At 38.6% G+C, this 21142-nt stretch overlaps 1 protein-coding gene across 2 annotated transcripts in view; it reads right to left on the bottom strand.

Moving 5' to 3' along the window:
- The window catches only part of ecel1 (endothelin converting enzyme-like 1), a 103100-nt gene that overhangs the window by 12971 nt on the left and 68987 nt on the right, over positions 1-21142 (bottom strand). For both annotated transcript variants that reach the window (XM_028465746.1, XM_028465747.1), the window contains 5 exons: positions 18375-18478; positions 14702-14760; positions 8356-8407; positions 3282-3349; positions 31-155 (listed from right to left, as the gene is read on the bottom strand). In XM_028465746.1, coding sequence (XP_028321547.1) covers positions 31-155; positions 3282-3349; positions 8356-8407; positions 14702-14760; positions 18375-18478 — 408 coding nt within the window. The remainder of the gene's footprint in view (positions 1-30; positions 156-3281; positions 3350-8355; positions 8408-14701; positions 14761-18374; positions 18479-21142) is intronic.

Below are 21142 nucleotides of genomic sequence, written 5' to 3'. Positions count from 1 at the left end.
AGATGTGTGTGTGTGTGTGTGTAAACCCACTCTCTGGTTGTACACGGTGAAGTTGTCGTACAGCTTCACTATGCACTCTGCCTTTTTCTGGAACTTTCTGTAGGAGTCCTCGGTCCACCACTGTTTGAGGTTGCCGTGGCGATCGTACTGGCCCCCTAGGGACATGAACCATTGCATCACTAAGATGAGGGGGCGAAAGGGCAGGGGGAGGATGAGTGTTAGCATGGAAAGAACACAACCTGCAACTTTCTCTCTCAGTCAAAATAACTGCCCTGCATTTAAAAGCTCTAGTTCTGTGGTCGTCACAGCTTAATAGAACCAGGAGTCTGCAATGCACGCACACGTGGATTCTAACTAAGGGTGTCATCCATTAGATCAATGAATCGATTTATTTTCCTATGATACAACTACTGTAATTTGCGGCGTATAGGACATTTTTTTTTCCTTTAAAGTTGAGGGTGTGGCCAATGTGACGGTACATTCTATGTGTGGATGGACGGAGAGGTGTATCGTCTGGTTCCAGTAAAAAGCTGTAAATGGACTGATATGCAGACACGGGGCAGCGAGGAGAAGACTTCATGTGGAGATGGACACTGATCAGAATACACGGAAACGTCCGTTAACAGGAGTACAGCAACCGCCTACCTGTCTGTCCTGATTGGTCGAGTCGTTTGAAGGGTACTCTCATCAGCCAATAGGGTGCAGCATATGTCACAGAGGGACCTTTACGTTAATTTTCTTTGAAAATTGCCAAATTATAAGAATGTGGCCAATAGAGCGGTGCGTTGAATAGCCCGTACATCAATCTGTGTTCAGCAAGCTGGCCTTCCCACTGAGCAGACCGACGTTGAAATGATGTGATGGCCTGGAGTTGAGAAGAAGTCTTTGGCGGGTGCAGAATGATGAGTTTTTACAACACCTTTTTCGTCTGGATGTCCGAAAACGACGTATTCTAGACATCCCAAAAGACTGATAAAAGTGGCCCATGGTGGGTTCGATCCCTAGACCTTATGCTCTCAAGCACTCTTCCTTGAATCGTTGAATAAAGCCAGTTATTAATCTTTTCTATCCACATCATTTTTCAAAGGTACATTGTCAGTTATTTGAAACGTTTGCCAAATTAATTGTCTGTTTGTATGACAAAATACAGCATTAAAATACATTTTAATAACTGTTTTGCACTGTAAGAGCATACAATACCGTTCATTTTGGGGGTATTGTAATGTTTATATGCAATTTTGACGTTCTTGTTGTGTGTGCATTCGTTGACCCGATGACGTCCGAAAAAGACGTCTTCTCAACGTTGTTTCAACGTTAACTTGCTCAATGGGAGCTCAACATTAATTATTTCTTAAAAAAACGTTGATGAAGTAGACCTGAATATATACTTAGTGACTGTGGATAATACTGAATAATGATTTTTAATAAACAGAAGCACATACACACGCATGTGTCTGTGACTGAGTGTGGAATTGCAAGGTTGTTTAAATTTCATATGTAAAATTGCTTCAAACGTTGAACGTCATATCAAGGTCCAGATGACGTCGTGGTCAAGACGTTCAGATGCCGACCTATTTTGAACGTCATATAGACGTGCAGATGTGGTCCAGACCGACCGATGCATTATGAACGTGATCTGGAGGTCCGTAGACGTCGGATGTTTAGTGAGTTCCGGATGACCTTAATCAATCTTAAATTGTTTTAAAGGGTAATCAATCGATTGTATCGATACAAGACAATAACTCATTGGATTTATGCACGGCGGACTTTATATGAATATGTTTATTAAAGCTCTTTTAATACTAAAGACGTCACGGCTAACTGTTGGCTGTCTGTGACGTCACGCGGCACGCTAGCAGACAACAAACACAACCGAGAAGCCGCCGAGCGAGAACTTGATGGAACCACCTTTGGGTCCAGTGCGTGGAAACACTTTGGCTTTAACACAGAACAAGTAAATGGTAACTAACTGTAATTCAAGTAGGCTACAAATATAAAAAAAACAACTGTGGTATGTTCATCAAACTGTCAAATGACATTTTTCAAAAAAAAAATAATTTTAGCTTCTAAAACAGATTCTGGTTCTGTTAAACTTTTGAATTCTTGAAAAAAAATGAATCATAAATCTATAAAAATGCTCAGTATGTTTTATTAAAATAAAGTGCTATCAACTTCCAGCTAAAATGCATTGAGGAGTGAGGTAGTTTAACAAGGTCTGATGGTGCGTTCACTGCTATGTATATGTAAGCGCAAGTAAATAGTTTTTTGGCTAAAAAACATGATTAAAATATTGGATTTGGACATTTTTTGGCTCGATATGACAATCGCCCGATGAAATATTGCAATGTATTGCGAAATCAGTTTTTTCTTACACTCTTATTTTTTTGTATTTATGTCATTTTTTTGTGCATGTTTTTGTTGTCAGTCATGCATTTTTGGAACCCATCTGTGTATTTGTGTGTGTGCTATGGAAGTCAATTTGTATAGTTTGTTTGTATTTTGTTGAATTTTTACAATTTGTGTATTTTTGTGGCTCTCGCGCTTCCCAAAAACATAGTATTTGAGGCTTATTTTCCCAAAATCGCCTGTTTTCTAGAGTTTTGGAAAACAGGCGGCCTACTCATGCATATTCATGAGTGGGCGTGTCTATAAACGGGACACTGACTTCCTCCTCTCCTCACGGTGACGTAGGGCCAGAGGACGGCCCCCCCTTCTCCCACCCACTCCGTAGCCGAGCTCATGCTGCTTTATAAACATGAGACAGAGAGTGGGGGGCTGAGCTTCCTGGAGGCGCGGCTTCTCCAGCTCAAATTTGTCATCAAATTGGAGCGAGGTGTTTGTGCTCAGCCTGCAGTAAGAAAGGAGTAAATCACCCTCTAACTAAAAGAATGAAAAAAACACTTTGAGCATGTGAATGAAGCCCTAATAGACCTTTATGATGTTTAAAACACAGAAAAGTTGATTTAGCGTAACACGGGCCCTTTAAGGTTGCAGACTCCTGGTATGACGAGTTATAGCTAGATTTCAGCTCATACAGGCTCGTTACTTATCAGTAAAAGTCATTTATGATTGAGGGCAGCGCTTTTGACTGGAACCCAAAGTTACAGATTGTGGTTTAACATTCATAAACATATATTAAGATAAAACAATAAAACCAAAAAGAAAATCCGGGAGGTTGTAGCGATGTTTTAAGAGACAAAACTTAAAATGGTGACGATGTGTTTGATGTTAGTTTTAAAGTACTTGGAAAAAAAAAAAAAAAAAATGTTTTTCATTCTCACCCCAGTCATCGTATCCGTGCGTCAACTCATGTCCAATGATGGCTCCAATCCCTCCGTAGTTTAAAGACCTGGAAGCACCAGAACAGAACAAAATGTTATCTAAAGGCACTGAACGTCATCCTTTTAGTTTAAACACTTTTCTGTGGTTATGGTTGGAGATGTATAATCAAAAAAATATTTTAGTCTGAAAATGTGAACATTACTCAATGATAACCTGATTTTGATCTATTAACTGCTCTGTTTTTTGTAAATGGAATGGTAAATGGACTTGATTTTATATAGTGCTTTATCCCCACACTGAAACAGTCTCAAAGCGCTTTACATATCAGCTCATTCACCCAATCACTCTCACATTCACACACCAGTGGGACAGGACTGCCATGCAAGGCGCTAGTCGACCACTGGGAGCAACTTAGGGTTCAGTGTCTTGCCCAAGGACACTTCGACACATAGTCAGGTAGTGGGATCGAACCCCCAACCTCTCAATCAGAAGACGACCCTCTACCACCTGATCCACGGTCGGCCTAATGCTTTGTCCAATGCTCTGTAGGTTTGTTCAATAATAAAGATGGGATGATACAATACAAGATATTGGGTTGGGTTCACATGATCAATACGATAGAATACTTAAAAAAAAAAAAAACCCCAGAAAATTAATAATTTACTTAACAATTATTAATCTATTACAATTTCTTTGTCTTTTTAATGTGCAAAAACTTAAAGTGCCACTGCCAGACTGACAATTCCTGCCTGTCAGAAACTAGAAGCACACACAGCTAATACAGTATATATTCATCATGACATCCATAGACTGTTTATGGTTCACACCATAGACACTTTCTTTGCTGATAGAAAAAGAACAACAATAAAAGGTAGAGAGAGTCAGCATAACAATAACAAACCTTTCGATTGTAATGAAACATACATTTTTAACCTATTGGTGTCCCTGAATCTGCTTCTGGTTGAGGCTTTTCCTTCCTTGGATCACATTAGATCCCGACCCCTGCAGTCTAGGAAACCACAAAGATCTGCAGTTTTAGGGTGCATTCACACTAATGGATTCTAGAGCAGTTAAAACGCTCTAGGATCTTAGGGTCGCTCTTTATTTGTGCGATGTGAACACGCTAACAAAGTCTAGAGCGGATCAAACAGACGAATCCTAGAGCGATTGTTTCTGTTGGTCTCGGACCGTTTCCAATCAAAGTCTAGAGCGATTAGGAGCGCCGTGAACACAACTGCTCTCAGAGCAGATCAAACACAGGAAGTATTGGCGATGACGTAGAGAGCACGGCAACATCGCAGAGCCAGCGACAGTGCAAAACAAGGCTTTAAAACCACCAAAAACACAGTTCCATTGTTGAATGTTTTAAAAGAACAAATGGAGAGGACAGAAGTTTCTGAGCACTCTGGCTTTGACTCATAGATGAGAGCCTCTTCTTCAGGGTTCTGTTTCTCTGCCTAGAGCAGTCACTACTACAGGAACATAGTTAAGTTGATAGCTCATGTGTGGAGCAGATCAGAAGCTGCTCTCTGAATGCAAACCAAACCAAAATGATAAAATGATCACCTCTCGTCCACCCATTGGACTCGAGTCCAGGACTAAACCAGTGTGAATGTGCCCTTAGAGATGCTGTCCCTACTACGGCGTCTGTCCATTACAGTGCAGTCCTTGTCAAACTGCCTTGTCTTGTACATTTTGAGGACATGCATTTTCCTAAGCTGTGACATTATTTTAACTTATGAGTGTTTTACTTGACCTGATATTTGCCAATTCTGTTTCCCACGTTACTGTTTCCATTTGCTTTCCTGAAGCTATTTAAAACCAAGAGGAAAACCTTCTGGTTGGGTGACGGAACCTTTCAAAATTGTAATTTGTTAGTCGGGAATTCTGTTCAGCTAAGCTAGGTGAAATAAAACAACAAGCTGCAATGAAGATCCAATTTCATTATCATGCTGAGATGGGTATTGAATAAAAATCAGAGTAATGCTGAGCTTTTCTTGTTCACATTGATTGGAAAACATCAATTTCACAATTAAGGCAAAATTCTGCTCTAAGACTTTCAGCAACAATACCAACACAGATCAACATTTCCCAAGTTGCAACAACAAAAAGAGACTACTTCCACATTACTTAATGATGTTGAGCATCACAGCTTGCACGCAACGGTGCCAACCTTCTCTTTGATTCTAGTGTGGGGGTCACTTCCTGTCCTTGACCTTTCAAGCCAACCTAAAACCCTGTCGCTGCCTCAGGGCAGATATAGAGAGAGATGAGAGGATGGACTCTGAGCTCTACACATGGCTACGTCGGAAAATGACTTTCTGACAGCAAGTCAATACACTGGCTCACTCTGGACGCAGTGGCTCGCTAAACTAACTGCCTGATTGAAGCTTCATTATACTCTAGATGATGGTGGAGCTTGTATGTGTGTGTTATGTGTGTGTGTGTGTGTGTAAAAGAGAGAGAACAAGGTTGTTGGAGGTTACACACACACACACATCAGATAATTGTGGCTATATAATCTGCAACTTTAAGAATCTCACATTTATTTTTGTGTAAATCTTTGTGCGTGTGTGTATTGGTTTGCTGGGAACTAGGACACCCAGGGGCCTTTACCATTAGGGGACGTATATGTCCCCAATGTCCCCTATTGGAAAAAAAAGCCAGTTAATTGTAAAACCTCCATACGGGCCTCAGACCAGTCCTGATTGGCCCACCACTGCCACATGAAAGAAACCTAATCAAAGTGCTGACTCACACATAATGCAGACACGCTTCATTCCCTCCCATCACTGCTGAGAGACACTCTCTGACGTGAAACGCTCCAGCTTGGAAGACCACAGCCCACACTGAGGCAAGGGCATCACTTTGTTTTGAAAGGTGTGTGTGTGTGTGTGTGTGTGTGTGTGTGTGGGGAGACAATTACTATTAGCAATTTCAAGTTTAATGTGATTGCCATGTATTGAATAAAGACCTCTTGAGAGCTAGGCCAACACTTTAATGATTCCCATCCCACCCAGGGGCGCTGCCAGGGTTTTTGGGTCCCCAGGCCAGTGGAACATTTGGATACTGTTTTACTTAAAACTATGCATTTTAATTATATTTTTGACTATTATTAATTGGTAGGGGGTACACTGAAAATACAATGAAATTAATTTAGATTTAATTATTTGCTCTATATTCCAAAACAATCTATTTCTTTAAAAATGTATTGGTTTTTGAGATTTCACTAGAAAGTTCAACATTTCAGTTCCAAAAAAATGAGAATTTTTTGGCTATATTTTGTGTATTCAGGCTTTAGGAGTTCAAATTCGGATTGACATTTGCCTGCATTAATTAGTAACTAAAACAACAATAAAAATCCAGAATTTTCTTCAGTAATATGTGCTACTACGGAGAGCAAAGTGAGCTATCTTAGAAAGTACATATAAAATGAATGTTTCAGAAACCTTTCCATCACATGAACCACTAACAGACCCACCTTGGCTATGGAAGAACTGAAGATCAGATGAACTGAACCACTTCACATAAAAAAAGAGGGGGGGGGGGGAGGGTTGAGAAATGTTTCCAATACAAATAAACTTAGTGTTACCAAATACATTGTAAATAAAATATATGTGTGATCGTGCATTTATAACAGAGTGTTAAATGGTCTACACACATGTGTGGTTGGGACAAAATTACCCTTGACAAAAAGTAGGAGGGGAAACATCTCCCCGTCCCCCCTAAATTGACGCCCATGCACCGAGAGGTCGTACAATGTCCGAGGATGTGGGGTCAGGATGCTGAGGAACAGGTTACAAATTTTTCCATTCCAAAGAAAACAAAGTGAGTCTACGACATCACAGTCTACTGCTTAAAATGTGGCAAAGATGGGCCGGCAACGCAAGAAATGCAAAAATAAAATTAGCTTGCTGTTTAATATGAATTTGCGTTAACATCAGCACAGTATGTGTATATGAAACCTAAGATAAACCTAAAAATGTTAGAAAAAAAATGCTGTACAAATATTAAAGATCCAGTATTATACTATTTTTCACCCATCTCCATTTGTTCTAAGAACCCCAACAAAATAGTATTTGAGCTTTAATTTCCCAAACTTGTCTGTTTTACAGAGTTTTAGCCTCTGAAAAGTCCCTTTAATGACGCTTCTAAAAACAGGCTGTTTGGTGGCCTTCATGCATATGTATGAGTGGGCGTGTCTATAGACGTGGACTTAGTGCCTGTCTCTTGCGAGGGAGATCAGTGATCACCAAAGAGATTTTCTTTTGCTAGCCATACACTCTTGTTATTGTTTTCAGCCAAAAAACTGCACATTACAGTAAAAATCTCACTAAGCTGCTCAGTCACTTTCTTCTTCTCATCTCTACTGCCCACAGAAATAGTGCATTTAAGGTGATAATCATTTGTTTTGTCCAACCGCTGCGTCGCATTGAGGCACAAACACGTCAGATCATGTCAAAATCGATACAAGGCGATATAACGGCTACTAAAAATGGAACTACTCCCTGGCGCTACTCCGTGGCTGCTCCTCAGTGAGGGGTTAAATGTAGAATATTCATTATACTTTATAGTATAATGTATATTCTATATTAAACGACAGTGCTTGTTTTACCTGTGAGGTAGTTTGCGAGGGAGGAGCTCATGTTCTTATAGGGTAGGAGGAGCCAGGATTGTCAGGAGGAGGAGTTTCCACTTTGTGACATCACAATGCGAGAAAAATCCTGGAATAACGTGGAATAACAACGGAGGCAGGAGACATAACTTTTTACAACTTTGGTCCTCTGAATAACCTGAATAACCCATTGCTTTGCATGATGCTGTGCTCACTTCCTACAGTATGTGCATTTGCAACACCCTGAGGGGCGGGGCTGAGCTACTTGTGTGCAACACAGAAAAATTACAGGTAATTCCCCAAATCTTGGTGTAAATCCTCATAAGAACAGGTGAGAGAAATCCAACACATGTCTACGCTGTCCTACTTTAGAGCTCTTGGTGGACAGTTAAATTGATCTGATCAGGGACCTGCAGACAGGAGCAGGGAAATGCAGAGGCTGGGTTTGGGCAACTTACTGTGGAAACTCTGGGTTGTAGAGAGTGGGCTGAAGGATTCCGGCAGGAAAGACTGGAATACAGATAAAGAATCACGTTAATGAAAGAAATGGAAAAAACAGACTGAAATGTGAGAACTGACAGGAGAACAATGTCTTTAGAGGGAAAGTATTTGGATTGAAGCTTCACCCATGTCCTGATCAAAACTCCATCTAACAATGTCAGATATGAAAACAACAACACGTTGTTCAGCCAATGCATTATAACTCATTATTAGGAAACTTAAAGCCTCACAAAAGACTGCTTCATAACAACAGACAACTTCCACATAGAGCTGGATTGGTCAAACATCTGAACCCCTACTAGCACCAACACATTCACTACTGCTGTCTGCATCTCCACTAACAGCTGATTAAAGTAAGAGATTATACTTTTATACTATTTACCTTAAACTACCCTGGATGGCTGTGTGTGTCCTTCTTTGCCTACAAGATGAACGTCTTTCAGATGCTGTCTTTGCTTTCTTTAGGAACGGTGATTTCACTCACTTATTCATTTCTATTCTTCTCAACGAAAAAAATACCACACACACACTCATCAATCATGATGTTAGGAGAGGTGAACAATGTTAATGATTGGGATATTTTGATAATATGGTCAATGTTCTGAGCTGAGAGTTGATGAAGAAATACTTCAACAGCAGATTTGACCCAGAACGGAACTGGAATGCTTCCATGCTGCACCAGAGCGTCTGTAAAACTGAGCCAGTGTTCTTAGAGTGCACACTGTGGAGGCTTTTTTAACATTTGCACTGAAAGTCTGCTTAGTATGGGTTGGTGAGAACACAAAGTCCAGAACGGATTAGACAAGGGATCTCTAGAATTTTGGCCATACTGGGCGTGTTTCCACTGGAATTAAGAACTCCCACAGTGGGCTGACTGACATCTGCAGTGCATGTAAAGTAAAAAACACACCATAAATCATTAAGAAACGAGTTGTAAACAGACGTAAAGCATTAAACAGCGGCAAGCACGTGCAGAGGTCACAGTAATGGATTACAAGTACTCACGTTACTGTAATTAAGTTGCTTTTAAGGGTACTTGTATACTTAGTATATTTCTAAATCAGTCATTTTCTTGTACTTGAGTATGTTTTAAAAAAAGTAAAGTAATTTGTTACATTTCTGCACCCTACAGTTAGAAAATATTATTCTTTATGAATATTTATGTATTTCCATTGTCAGCCATGACATTTTAAAATCCACACTGTATGATCTGAGTTACAGTACATGCCATGAATGCAAACTGAGCCAAATCAAGGTGATAAAATAATCAGCTGTTTTCAGCCCATTGGGCCTGAGTCCAGGACTAAATGTGTGAAAGTAGCTTCAGTCTGCAGAGGTCAGCATCTATCAAAGGTTCAGGTTGGCCATGGGGTCGATCCCCCAGTAGAACTACTGTAGCTCAACCTGCTAGAGCTGCCAATGATGGCTCTGAAAGAAAGAGATTGGAGTGTGTTTTACTGTTTGCTGTGGATGGGAGTGAGCAGCCAAACCGTGGCCCACCTGCTGATAAATGGACCGTGGAGCCACCGACGGAGTTGCCTGGCCTAATGAATCAAGTGTAGAGAGGAAAACGATGCAGGTTTTAAATTGTAACCTAATCTGTTCGGTAAGGCATTTTATCAGTTAGTAGCGCAATAGTTCTGAACAGTGAACAAAAAAAAAGTTGAAAACTTCTCGCAACTGAATTCAGCTCAGGTGAATATTTGCCACTTTGTCTGTTACAAAGGACTTCAGTGTAAACAGAGACAAATGTCTTGAAGGCACCAAATGTTTGATAAATTAAATGTTTTAGAAACCTTAGGATTTTTGAAAAACCATCCAGGTCTCATGAATGGTTTTGACCTTTGACCCAAGATGGCTGACTTCCTGTTTGGTTTTGAACACAGTCATTGTCAGTGCCCAATCCATTCGTAGGCCTGATCGTTTCAGATCCTTTTAACGTACGCGCGAAGTAGGGATGTAACGATTAATCGTAAGGCAGTTAAAAATCGATTCATATGTATCACGGTTGATATTGATTTTCTGAAAATTGAATCGCAGTCCTTTTTTTAACCAGCAGAGGGCGCTATCCACAAGTGTAGGCGGCGGGCGGAGTCTGCTAATACTTTCTTTCTGGCCACCTTCTACTCTTAAATATGTTAATAAATGATTTATTGCCCCTTTAGCACCGAAAGAATATCTGTAATATTACTTGAATATCTGTAAAAGTCACGTCTGCTAGCATAGCTTCTCTTCTTCACTGAAAGATATCTGCATGCCAACCGACCACTGTGTTACCAGCGCCCTCTGCTGGTCCAAACAAATATGACGTAAATCAGTGTAATCACGTTTTTTTTTTTTAAAGTCCAATTGTTAAGGCACAAAATACATTTTCAGTTGCACTTTTAAAAAGAAAAAGAACTATTATGCAGTTTTGCATTGTTTATTATAGAACCAGAATTTAAATTAATAGGCTTCATTTTCATTTCTATTATTCCTTTATTTATTTCATTCAAGATTTATTTTTAGTTAAATTGCATTGTTTTGAATAGTTTATCATCGATTCTTTTGACAATGAAATATAAAATGAAAATAGTACAGTATTTTATAAAAATTTGTCTACAGTCCCATTTTGTAAAATAAATCGTGAGAGAATCGTATCGTGAACCCAGTATCGTGAATCGAATTGTATCGGGAGTCGAGTGAATCGTCACATCCCTAGCGCGTAGACTACGTCACTTACTTCAGTCGCAATCTTTACGACAGAGCTCCTGGGGCGTGATATCTTAATGTAAACTGACCTTACGGCATTTGTTCAATATTTTAATAGTACACATGTAAATATGTGACTGTTTTTGTGGTGTTTTTAAATGTTAATTTAAAAAAGAAAAGACAAAAGAAAAACCACCATATCTATATGGTTTCAATCTTTTAAATAGGGCACAAACTGCCGTAAAATAGGCCGACCGGATGTAGTTGTGTTTCGTGCATGTGTTAAAAGGATCCAAAACGATAAAGCCTGCAAAAGGATTGGGAACTGACAGTCATAATGGACATTATTGTTCATCCCGGGGTCAATAATGAATGTGGTGAATTTTGTACGCATCGGTCAAACCTGTCGGTGGGGCGGTTCTATCGCATTTTTTGCATCTATAATGTACGTGCATTATAGACGCCTCCGATATCTATACATAGGCAATATTTTCCCTCCTGCTGGGGAATGAATCAACTCGTCCTACAGACATTATTTAATGTCTGTTTTATTCATTTGTTGGTTTTGTATTTTGATGTACATTTCAAATAAGAATTCATATAAAGTATGACCTAAATGCTGTTCATTTCCCACAAAGACTGCCAAAGAATGATTTTGATCATCCCTGGGGTTTTTGAGGTTAAGAAGGCTGATGAAATATAGAAATATATGATGTCTTCATAGCAGAAACCCTGAGGAATTTCTGTAGTTGGAAAACAGTGCAGACGCCAAAGCTGGAAGAAATAAAGACCAACTCTGCCATGTGTATCAGGCTCTGGGTCTTTGGGTTTACATCTATATCTTTAATAGTGCACCCTGTTAAAACACTGTTGTATGGTTAGTTAGTTCTGGGGTCCTCAACCTTGGGGTCAGAACCCTATTTAGGGTCGCGAGACACTGGCAAGACATTTCCACAACCATTATTGTCATTTTTAACCTCTTTTCACAATATTTCATGCTTAGTTTTGCCAATTTAACTATATTCACGATTTGTCATGCCCATCATTTGCCAGTTTAATCTAATTGTTCCAATATTGACACTATGAACCCTTTTTACCACTTTTTTTGTCCATTTTTGCCCACTCTAATTTGCAACTTTTGAACAACTTCTGTGGCTTTTAAAATTCCATTTCACCACCTTTTCCACCATTTTTGGTTACTTTTCACCCATTTTATTTCTGATTAAAACAAGGATTTACATCTTTATAATGACCATATACTATAGTGCAATTAATACTAAACTTCCTGGATAACAGTTGATATTATTCAGATAAATAAATGTGGTTATCACAGATTCATAGAACAATGGACCATCATTTTGCTGACTTTATGGATGGACCCCAAAAATCTCTCCCCTGTACCCCCCTTTATTGATGGCCCTGTTTCCACATGACTGTTACTACAGTAGGGGGTTGTGTGCTGAAAAGGTTGAGAAGCACTGCTCTAGCGGATAATGACTTGTTTGTTTGACTTCACTTTTTTATTTCATAATTACTTTAATGGAGTTTGTTCATGTGCACCTTTTTTGCCCTCTTGTGTGTTTGCGCTATTCAAGATTTGCTTTCTACAGTCATTTTATTTTCTGGACTTTTGAGCACTATTCCAACCTCCTCCACACCAACGCCTACACATCCCTGACAAGATCTAGTGTGCCTTTATTTCCTAAAATGCCCACCCTAGCTTTGAAGAATTATGATGATTTTTGAAAAACGCTGTTAAAGAGGATGCAGGAGTGAAGGGAAAAAAAGAGGAGGAGCCACACTATGTATAATAGAATAGGAAAGATAAATAATATAGTGTCTTGGTTAAAGGGAAAGTTCACAGGGCTGTGATGACTGTGTTTGTCCGACCTCTTCTGTCCTCAACCATCAGTTTGCGAGTGCATCATTGATTTTCCTGCAGGAGATTTCATTCATTCAGCAGTGCAGACACACACACAGATCTCTTGAGACGAGGGGAGGGATCGTTAACATGGTGAAATGCAGGGGGAAGGTGTTACTGCTGTCGCTCCTCTCGGGGGAATAATGAAAATGTACAGGTGAAGATGGAAGCAGAGCTTGACTGATGAGAGGGCAAAGGTTTGTTCACCCCCTCAAGCAGCTGTCCATGTTTGAATTGGTTGAAAACACCAACAACAACAACTGCAACACACTTTCTGTAGCGGTGGACAATATTCACAACAGAAGTCTTCCCTTTCTGTCCAAATGGTATAAATATTCTAGTAATCAAGCGATCAAAAGAGATCTAAACACATGATCTAATGATGCGTTCCAAGCAATTTTGAATTTGCGAGTGTCCGACCTCGTACTTGAAAAAGTGACTTGGAACGCCACCTAAAGTCGGAGATCGGAAAAATTGTGAATCTAACATTAAGGCCATGTTGGTGCTGCTGATGAACTCGGTTGAACACAAAGATCAACATACAAGACAATATCGCCTATATTGAGATATAACTAGATTTTGTTTTTGATATTGTTCATAGAGTACAGTCAAACAATGTTCTTTTCAATTTTTTTTTTTACATTTCTGAAATGCATTATGCTTATTTTGTGTTAAAGTACTTGTTTTAGGAGTTGCTGCACTCTACTTCTCAGAACAGCATGAAAAACACAGTTAGATGATCACTGAGTGCTTCTTATTATTATTCCCCTAAACAAGCTACACTACAGAACTCACTCACATGTGCTGTCCCTTATAGGAGAAAAAGCCAGCTTTCCTCACACACACACACACACACACACACACACACACACACACACACACACACACACACACACACACAAGAAGTTTTAGTGGTAAATAATAAACAAGTTTCAGAGCAGATTATCAGGAAAAATTCACTCTTAACAAACCTCAGACCACGGGATCTTTTTCAATGGACCACACACACAGTTAGGGTCTGTCACTGGTTTTCTTATTACGCGTTCATTGTTCTTCCTGTTTGAGCATTTCTGACAGATTTGGACTTTTGCAGACATGAAAAACAACACAAGAGCTGCAAAGTTTGATATGCTGTGAGTCAGCTATCAGTGCTGAAACTTTGGTTCATATTCTTGCACTTTATTCTAAGGCCAGGGGCCAAATCTGGCTCTCAAGAGCATCCAATTCGGCCTGCAGGAGACAGTACAAATGAACATGAATTATTGTGTAAATGATCAATAATTCAGTTGTATGTATCTCAAATTCACAATTTTTGTGAAACTCCACAATATTTTTAGTGGCTCACATTTTTTACATGCTTGGAGTAAAATGAAGTAAATCTTAAAATCGAAATTATTATTGCCGAAATAACTCTTCAGGAACAATAATTTGCCGAAGAGTGAATAACTCTGTCCACCTAAAATCTGTGGCTCTCTTCAGGTCAAACTGGTCTGTATTTGGCCCCTAAACTAAAATGAGTTTGACACCCCCGTCCTAAGGACACATTTACCTTTAATTTAACATCCCACCATTAGGTGACCTGACGAGATGATCTGTGTTATCTGCTTCAGCTATCAGAGGCCATAATATCATTGCTGACGTATATTTAAATGAAAATCATAGAATCAAATAAGCAAAACTCACGAACTTACCCATTTGGTTCTTGTTTGGGAGGTAGTAGGCATTAAGGGCCTGTGGGGGGAGGAGCCACCTGGACACACACACACATACACACACACACAGTCTTAAGCCTCGTATCAACCTTCTTGAATTAAAGTCAGATCTTGAGCAGAATCCCAAACCCTTTGAAAGCCACCTGGTGAGAAACATTCAGTGTGTGCGGTCCCACGACCAAAGTTCCCTCCTGCATATTGAACACACACACTTTGGTTGTTGTAATCCACTTAAAGCCATGGGTCTAATCCATTGGCAGAGGACGGCTAATTCAAACAAATGTGAGAAACTCTTGTTGTGGGAGTTTCAGAGAGACGGCTCGGTTGTGTGTGAGCATTTCTTCATATAATAGTAAATTGACAGAGTGACAGACACATAGACACTTTCCCTTTTTGCTCACAAAGCTAATAGAAGTGTGTGTGATTTCAGGATGATGCACAAGGGCTAATACTACAGTAATTTTCAAGTGTATGACTAATGTGTGTAACGTCTGTCCATTGCAGAGATGCTCTCAGTCCATGTGGGCAAAGAAATATTTCAGAATAATAATGTGCATGTCCTGCAGCACTTTTCTTGCTATCTGGCTGCTGCAGATAAGTAAGTCAAATGGTTTTTCCAGCTGCGTGCGTTGATTTAGTGTTTGTTGGTCATATTCAGTACCACAGCAACAAACACGCCCCAAAAAAAGAAAGTGTCACAGGCATGTTAGGTGACATTAGTGAAGCTTTCTTTGTCCTTAACCCTCCGATCACCCCTTTCAGTGTTTATCATTCAAAAAATAATAGTTTGCTTTATATTTCATGACTTTTCCTAATTTGATGGGTGAATTGATTAAGTATAACATTTTGAGCTGTCACGCATTAATTGCAATTAAGGCTAAATACTAAATAAAATACTATAGCCCAGTTGTGCAAATTGTGCAAGAAAGAGTTTGCCAATCACTGGAGGTTTTGTAGCCTCCACTATCGCCTTAATGCTAAATATGTAGCAGCGAGCACGGACAGCTTGCATGGACACTCAGACAGTGCTTACTGCAACATGCTGCGAGCACGCCATGTCTCCAATCCACACTGGACAAGATGGTTCAGAGCCAAAATGAGTGACAAATAAAGAAAGTCAGTGGATAAATATTATTATCTGAAGGAAAGAAAAAGCAACAATAATGGCATTGCTCAGAAAAGTATTCTTACTGTTTTTGATGAGCAAACTTTATAGCACTATATATGGACCTGTTGTTTTATTTCATTTGTATTTTCTTGTATTTGGAGAATGACAAAAGTACATCGATATTTCCCCCGATGGTCTAAACTAAAGGTGGCAGCAGCTCTTGGGCCTAGTGTCAAATACAGAGGAATGTAAATGGTTTAAGTCGAGGGATGTAACGATTCACTCAACTCCCGATACGATTCCATTCAAGATACTGGGTTCACGATACGATTCTCTCACGATTTATATTACAAAATGGGACTGTAAACAAATGATGATATAATGTACTATTTTCCTTTTATTTTTCATTGTCAAAAGAATCCCTTGATAAACTATTCAAAACAATGCAATTTAACTAAAAATAAATCTTGAATGAAATAAATAAAAGAATAATACAAATGAAGAAGAAGTCTATTAATTTAAATTCTGGTTCTATAGTAAATAATGCAAACCTGCATAATAGTTCTTTTTCTTTTTAAAAGTGCAACTAAAAATGTATTTTGTGCCTTAACAATTGGACTTTTAAAAAAAAGAGTCATTGCACTGTATTTACATCAGATATTTGTTTGGACCAGCAGAGGGCGCTAGTAACCCAGTGGTCAGTTGGCATGCAGATATTCTTGCAGTGAAGAAGAGATGCTACGCGCTAGTAGACAAAACTAATAGAAAAACATGACTATTACAGATATTCTTTCGGTGCTAAAGGGGAAAGGAATCATTTATGACAATGTTTAAGAGTAGAAGATAGCCAGAAAGAGAGTAGTAGGAGATTCCGCACGCTGCCTACGCTTCTGGACAAGAGAAGGATAAATAGATATTGCTGCTGTTTAAAAAAAGTACTGCGATTAAATTTTCAGAGAATCGAAATGAACCGTGATACCTATGAATCGATTTGTAACTGCCGTACGATTAATCACTACATCCCTATTTAAGTCTGTAAAAAAACAATAAGTGACTTTATAAAGCCACTTTGTTATATATCAATATTTTGATCTGCCACAATAACGTAATTTATTTAAATAAAAATACCTAAAGCTGACAGCTTTTCTCAGCAATTTTTGGTGAGATTAAAAACAAAATGAATAAGATAACTAAGATAATTAATAGCAGCATAATTAATTAATTATAACATAATATTAATGAAATTTATAAATAATAATTAAATTCACTCAATTTTTTTAATCTTTTGACAGCACTAATAAAATTGTCATGTACCGTAATTTCCGGTCTATAAGCCGCTTCTTTTTTCTCACGCTTTGAACCCTGCGGCTTAAACAATGACGCAGCTAATTTATGGATTTTTTTTTCCAATTTTCAAGCTTCATGCCACCAAAAAATTGAGCTCCGTCACAATAAAACAATGAAATTCCCTTTAAGGTGGACCTATGAAACTGTTTACATTAAATCGTTCGTGCTCCCACTTAATCATTCTGATCAGTCATTTTTTCACACACCCTCATCAGAGCAGCTTGTATATAGTAAAAGTCAACAAGTTTGTAATAGAAGGAAACAAACGATCACCGCGTTAGTCTTGTTCAGCAGCGATCGGTGCTCTGGACACTCAGGCTGATGGAGAAACTTACGTAAGGAGGAACGACAGACGGAGACAAAGCAGAGATACTGACTGTATGAAGGCTGTGCTGATCTCTGCTCCGTCTACAGTAAAAATCAGCCAGTTCATAATACAAAAAAATATGGAATCACCAATCTTTAAGAATGTTAATTAAGTCGTTTAATTCTATACAAAAAAAGTATATTTCACTCTATGTGTAATGAACCTATGTCACATTTGACTTTCTCTCTTGAAAATATCCTCTCAGAAAAGGTTTACTGTCAATGAGATTTTGTAACAGCTCTTTCACAGTGAAAGTGACACAGAGGATTGTGTTGAGGAGGACCATGATTTTGAGGCACTCTCATCTGAAGTAGTAAATTAATGTTTTTGAGAGGAAAAGGGGGGCCACCGACGTCAATCAATTTGGTAAATTTGGTGAGAGTCATGAATGTGCACCTCAAATTATAAAAGATTTGAATGACAGATTTTCAAAAAACACCAACTCTAAAAAGAAAGTTTGACCCGATGGTGGCGCTGTAGGAAAGGTAATAGCGTCACCACAACCAATAGGGTTCATACTCTTGTGGTCATTAATCGTTTCAGTAAATTTGAGAAGATTTGGATGAAAACTTTTGAAGATAAATTAATTCTAATTTCAAGGTTGTCGTGATGGAGGCGCTAGAGAACAGGTCAAGGTTTCATTATCAAGGGGTTATTTATGTATTCAACAAATAAACTAAATGCCTGGCACAAAACCCTGGAGTCAGAATGTCCCTAAGGGTAAAAGGTAGAAGGTGTTATAATAGGAGGGTTAATGAGTCTGAGTTGCTCCACCATAGCCTGGATGAATCCTTGATGCCATCATCATGTGTAACTGCTTCCATACTTACGCCGTCTTGTCTACTTCTTCATGGATTTTCTTGACAGAAAGCTTGATGTTGAACTTGATGCTGTTGAGAATGTTCTTGAAGTAAGTCTTCTCATCCACATCAAACTGCAAACCACAGATATAAGAGTGAGAACACTTTATAAATGTAGGAAATAAACATATGAAACGATATGTCCGGACGTCCAGATTTTAAAAACTCATGAAAATGTCCGCGTTTCCCAGGGACCTTGAACGCATCTCAGGAACATGTTATTTTCTGCTAATATTTGATCTGACCAGCAGTTTCTGAAAGCTACGGAGTTGTACCATACAGCACACTTGACGGAATCCATAAAGATGCCGACATCATCGGACACAAGGCAGAGAGAAGACAGAGACCAAAGTCCAAGATGGATTGAAAGAAACCAATTTCCGGGGGATTTAATGAAAAACTTTTAGCAAGAAGATCCTCCTGGTAGATAAAATCTCCATGGAGGTTCAGAGAGGGGTTTGAAAATGAAGGAGCCACTGGGAGAAACTTAGAATGTAGGAAGTAACAAAATAACTTCAATTTCTGGATAAATAAATGTTGTTCAGCTTTTCTGTAGCTATAAACTTTACGTGTGAACATTCATGCTTTTTAAACCTTATGGACAATAACAACTTATGTATTTGCGATATTGTATTTTGTCATTTCAAAGTAAATACAAGAAAAGTGTCTCTTTTTTGGAAATCAAAATATGGTCCCCCAACAATGAAAGGGACTACAGCTGATAGTGTTGTCATAGTCGAGACCGGTCTTGGTCTCAAAACCATATTTTGTAGGTCGAGGTCTTGTCTCGGCCTCAGATATATAATTAGCATTAACACTAACGATGATAATTAGTAACACATTAGACCAGGGGTCCCCAACCTTTCTGAAACCGTGACTAACTTAAAAAGGTAGGAAATGTTTCAACATAAAACGATTTATTTCTCCTAATTAATGCAGTTGTTTAATTTCCATTCAATTTGATAGAAAACCACTTTAAGTTTTTAAACATATATTCATACAGCAGATCTGCAACACTTAAAAACATTGTCAGAAAGTTTCAGTGAAAATAAATATTTAAAAATGTGAATTTGATGCTATAACTTTATCAGCAGTATTTAACGTTACTAAGTACTAACTTAAAATAAATCAGATTTCAGATGGAGCTCATTGGTGACTAGAGCTCCTGAGGGCACCTCACATGGTCCATGTGGGCAACCTGGACACCCTGAATTAGATGGTCAGTAAATGCAACAGAAGAACATTTATCTCTTTACAGAGGGGGAAGGGTTTAATTTATTAATACATTTCAATGATTTACAACAGGCTGCACAGATGTGTGTATAAAAAGTTAATTTTGTTAAAAAAAAGTGTTATTCCTTATTAGGAAAACTTAAATAATTTAGTTCTTAGTTCCAACAAACTTCATCAAAACACAGTATAATATATATATATATATATTTTTTTTTTAATTGGAACGTAATTATTGCAACGGCATTTACGATTTTGAAAATGTTTAAACCACGAGAAACTTCTTGAGCGTAATTATTGTGTCTGTCCTTTAATCTTTCTTTTTTCCATTCTCACTTGCTGCTGTGTTGGTAATCACTGACTTCTCATCCTCTTTGTCTCAGCATTAGAGTAAAAAGCTGACTTTGATGAAATAAACCTGTGGTAGATGGCAAGTTGTAGTGTAATATCTAAAAGAAGAGATATCACAACAGAATCTGAAGAGATAAAAATGAGTCCACTCTCAATGTATGGTATATATCCACTTATAGATGCAGATTGAATAGGTTGTATGTTGGAACATTTTTTCGTCACAACTGCATAACATTCGGTTGCATAAGTGCCTCCATTAAAACCTAAGAAGATCCTCATCCTATTGCCAGAGTATGAAACTAAAAAATGATGACGTTGTCCTACAGCAGGGAAACAAACAGCTGTGACCTGTTGATGAACAATTAACACACAGTCACTGTGCTAGCTGTCATTAGAGAGTCATTATGTGCAGAGATGTACTATTATTTTCACTCACAGATACATTTTGCTTCTAGAAACAGATTGAATTGGTCTTGTCTTTGTGTGGACTGAATGAAACTAAGACCTCAACTACTAATAAGCTGCTAATTCAGTAGAAAGTGCTACTCCTAGATGAAGTAAATTGAGAATTGGCTTCGCCCTCACTAAATTACAGTACCTCAGTGCAGTGTTCTCTTCTGTTAATCATACCCAAAACTGTTTCATTTTTTTTTAGTTGAAGGTCAGACAATTAGAAAGCTTTATTAAATCCCATGGTTACAGATGAAAAGAACATATTTTCAAAAAGGAAAAGGTCTTTGACAACCATGGCCCACCGCTCTACATCACTGCTTATATTCATAGATGAGCCGTCGCCAATCAGGACTATTCCATTGTTGCCCTAATATAGAACAATGTTAGTGAGGTTAAAACACTCTAAGATTTGTTTGTCCAGAAAGTTCACCTTGTTATGGCAAAGTAAACATGTGAATGATGTCTAGGGCGGATCAGGTGGATGATTTCTAGAGTCTTCGTTTTGGCCAAACTATACTCAGCTCAGACTAAACACAGTAAGTGTCAAAGATGATGTAGGCTACGTTCACACTAGGGTGAGATGTGAGCACAATAATAAGCACAATAAATTGTGCTTATTATGTTGTGTAATCCAGCCAGAATGGTGACAAGTGTGAAGCTTAGCTATAATGGTGGTGGCTGTGAACAGGGGGAATGAGTGAATG

The sequence above is a fragment of the Gouania willdenowi genome, chromosome 13 (genome assembly GCF_900634775.1).
Source record: "Gouania willdenowi chromosome 13, fGouWil2.1, whole genome shotgun sequence".
NCBI classification, from domain to species: domain Eukaryota; kingdom Metazoa; phylum Chordata; class Actinopteri; order Blenniiformes; family Gobiesocidae; genus Gouania; species Gouania willdenowi.
This window is presented reverse-complemented; position numbering and strand designations above follow the sequence as displayed.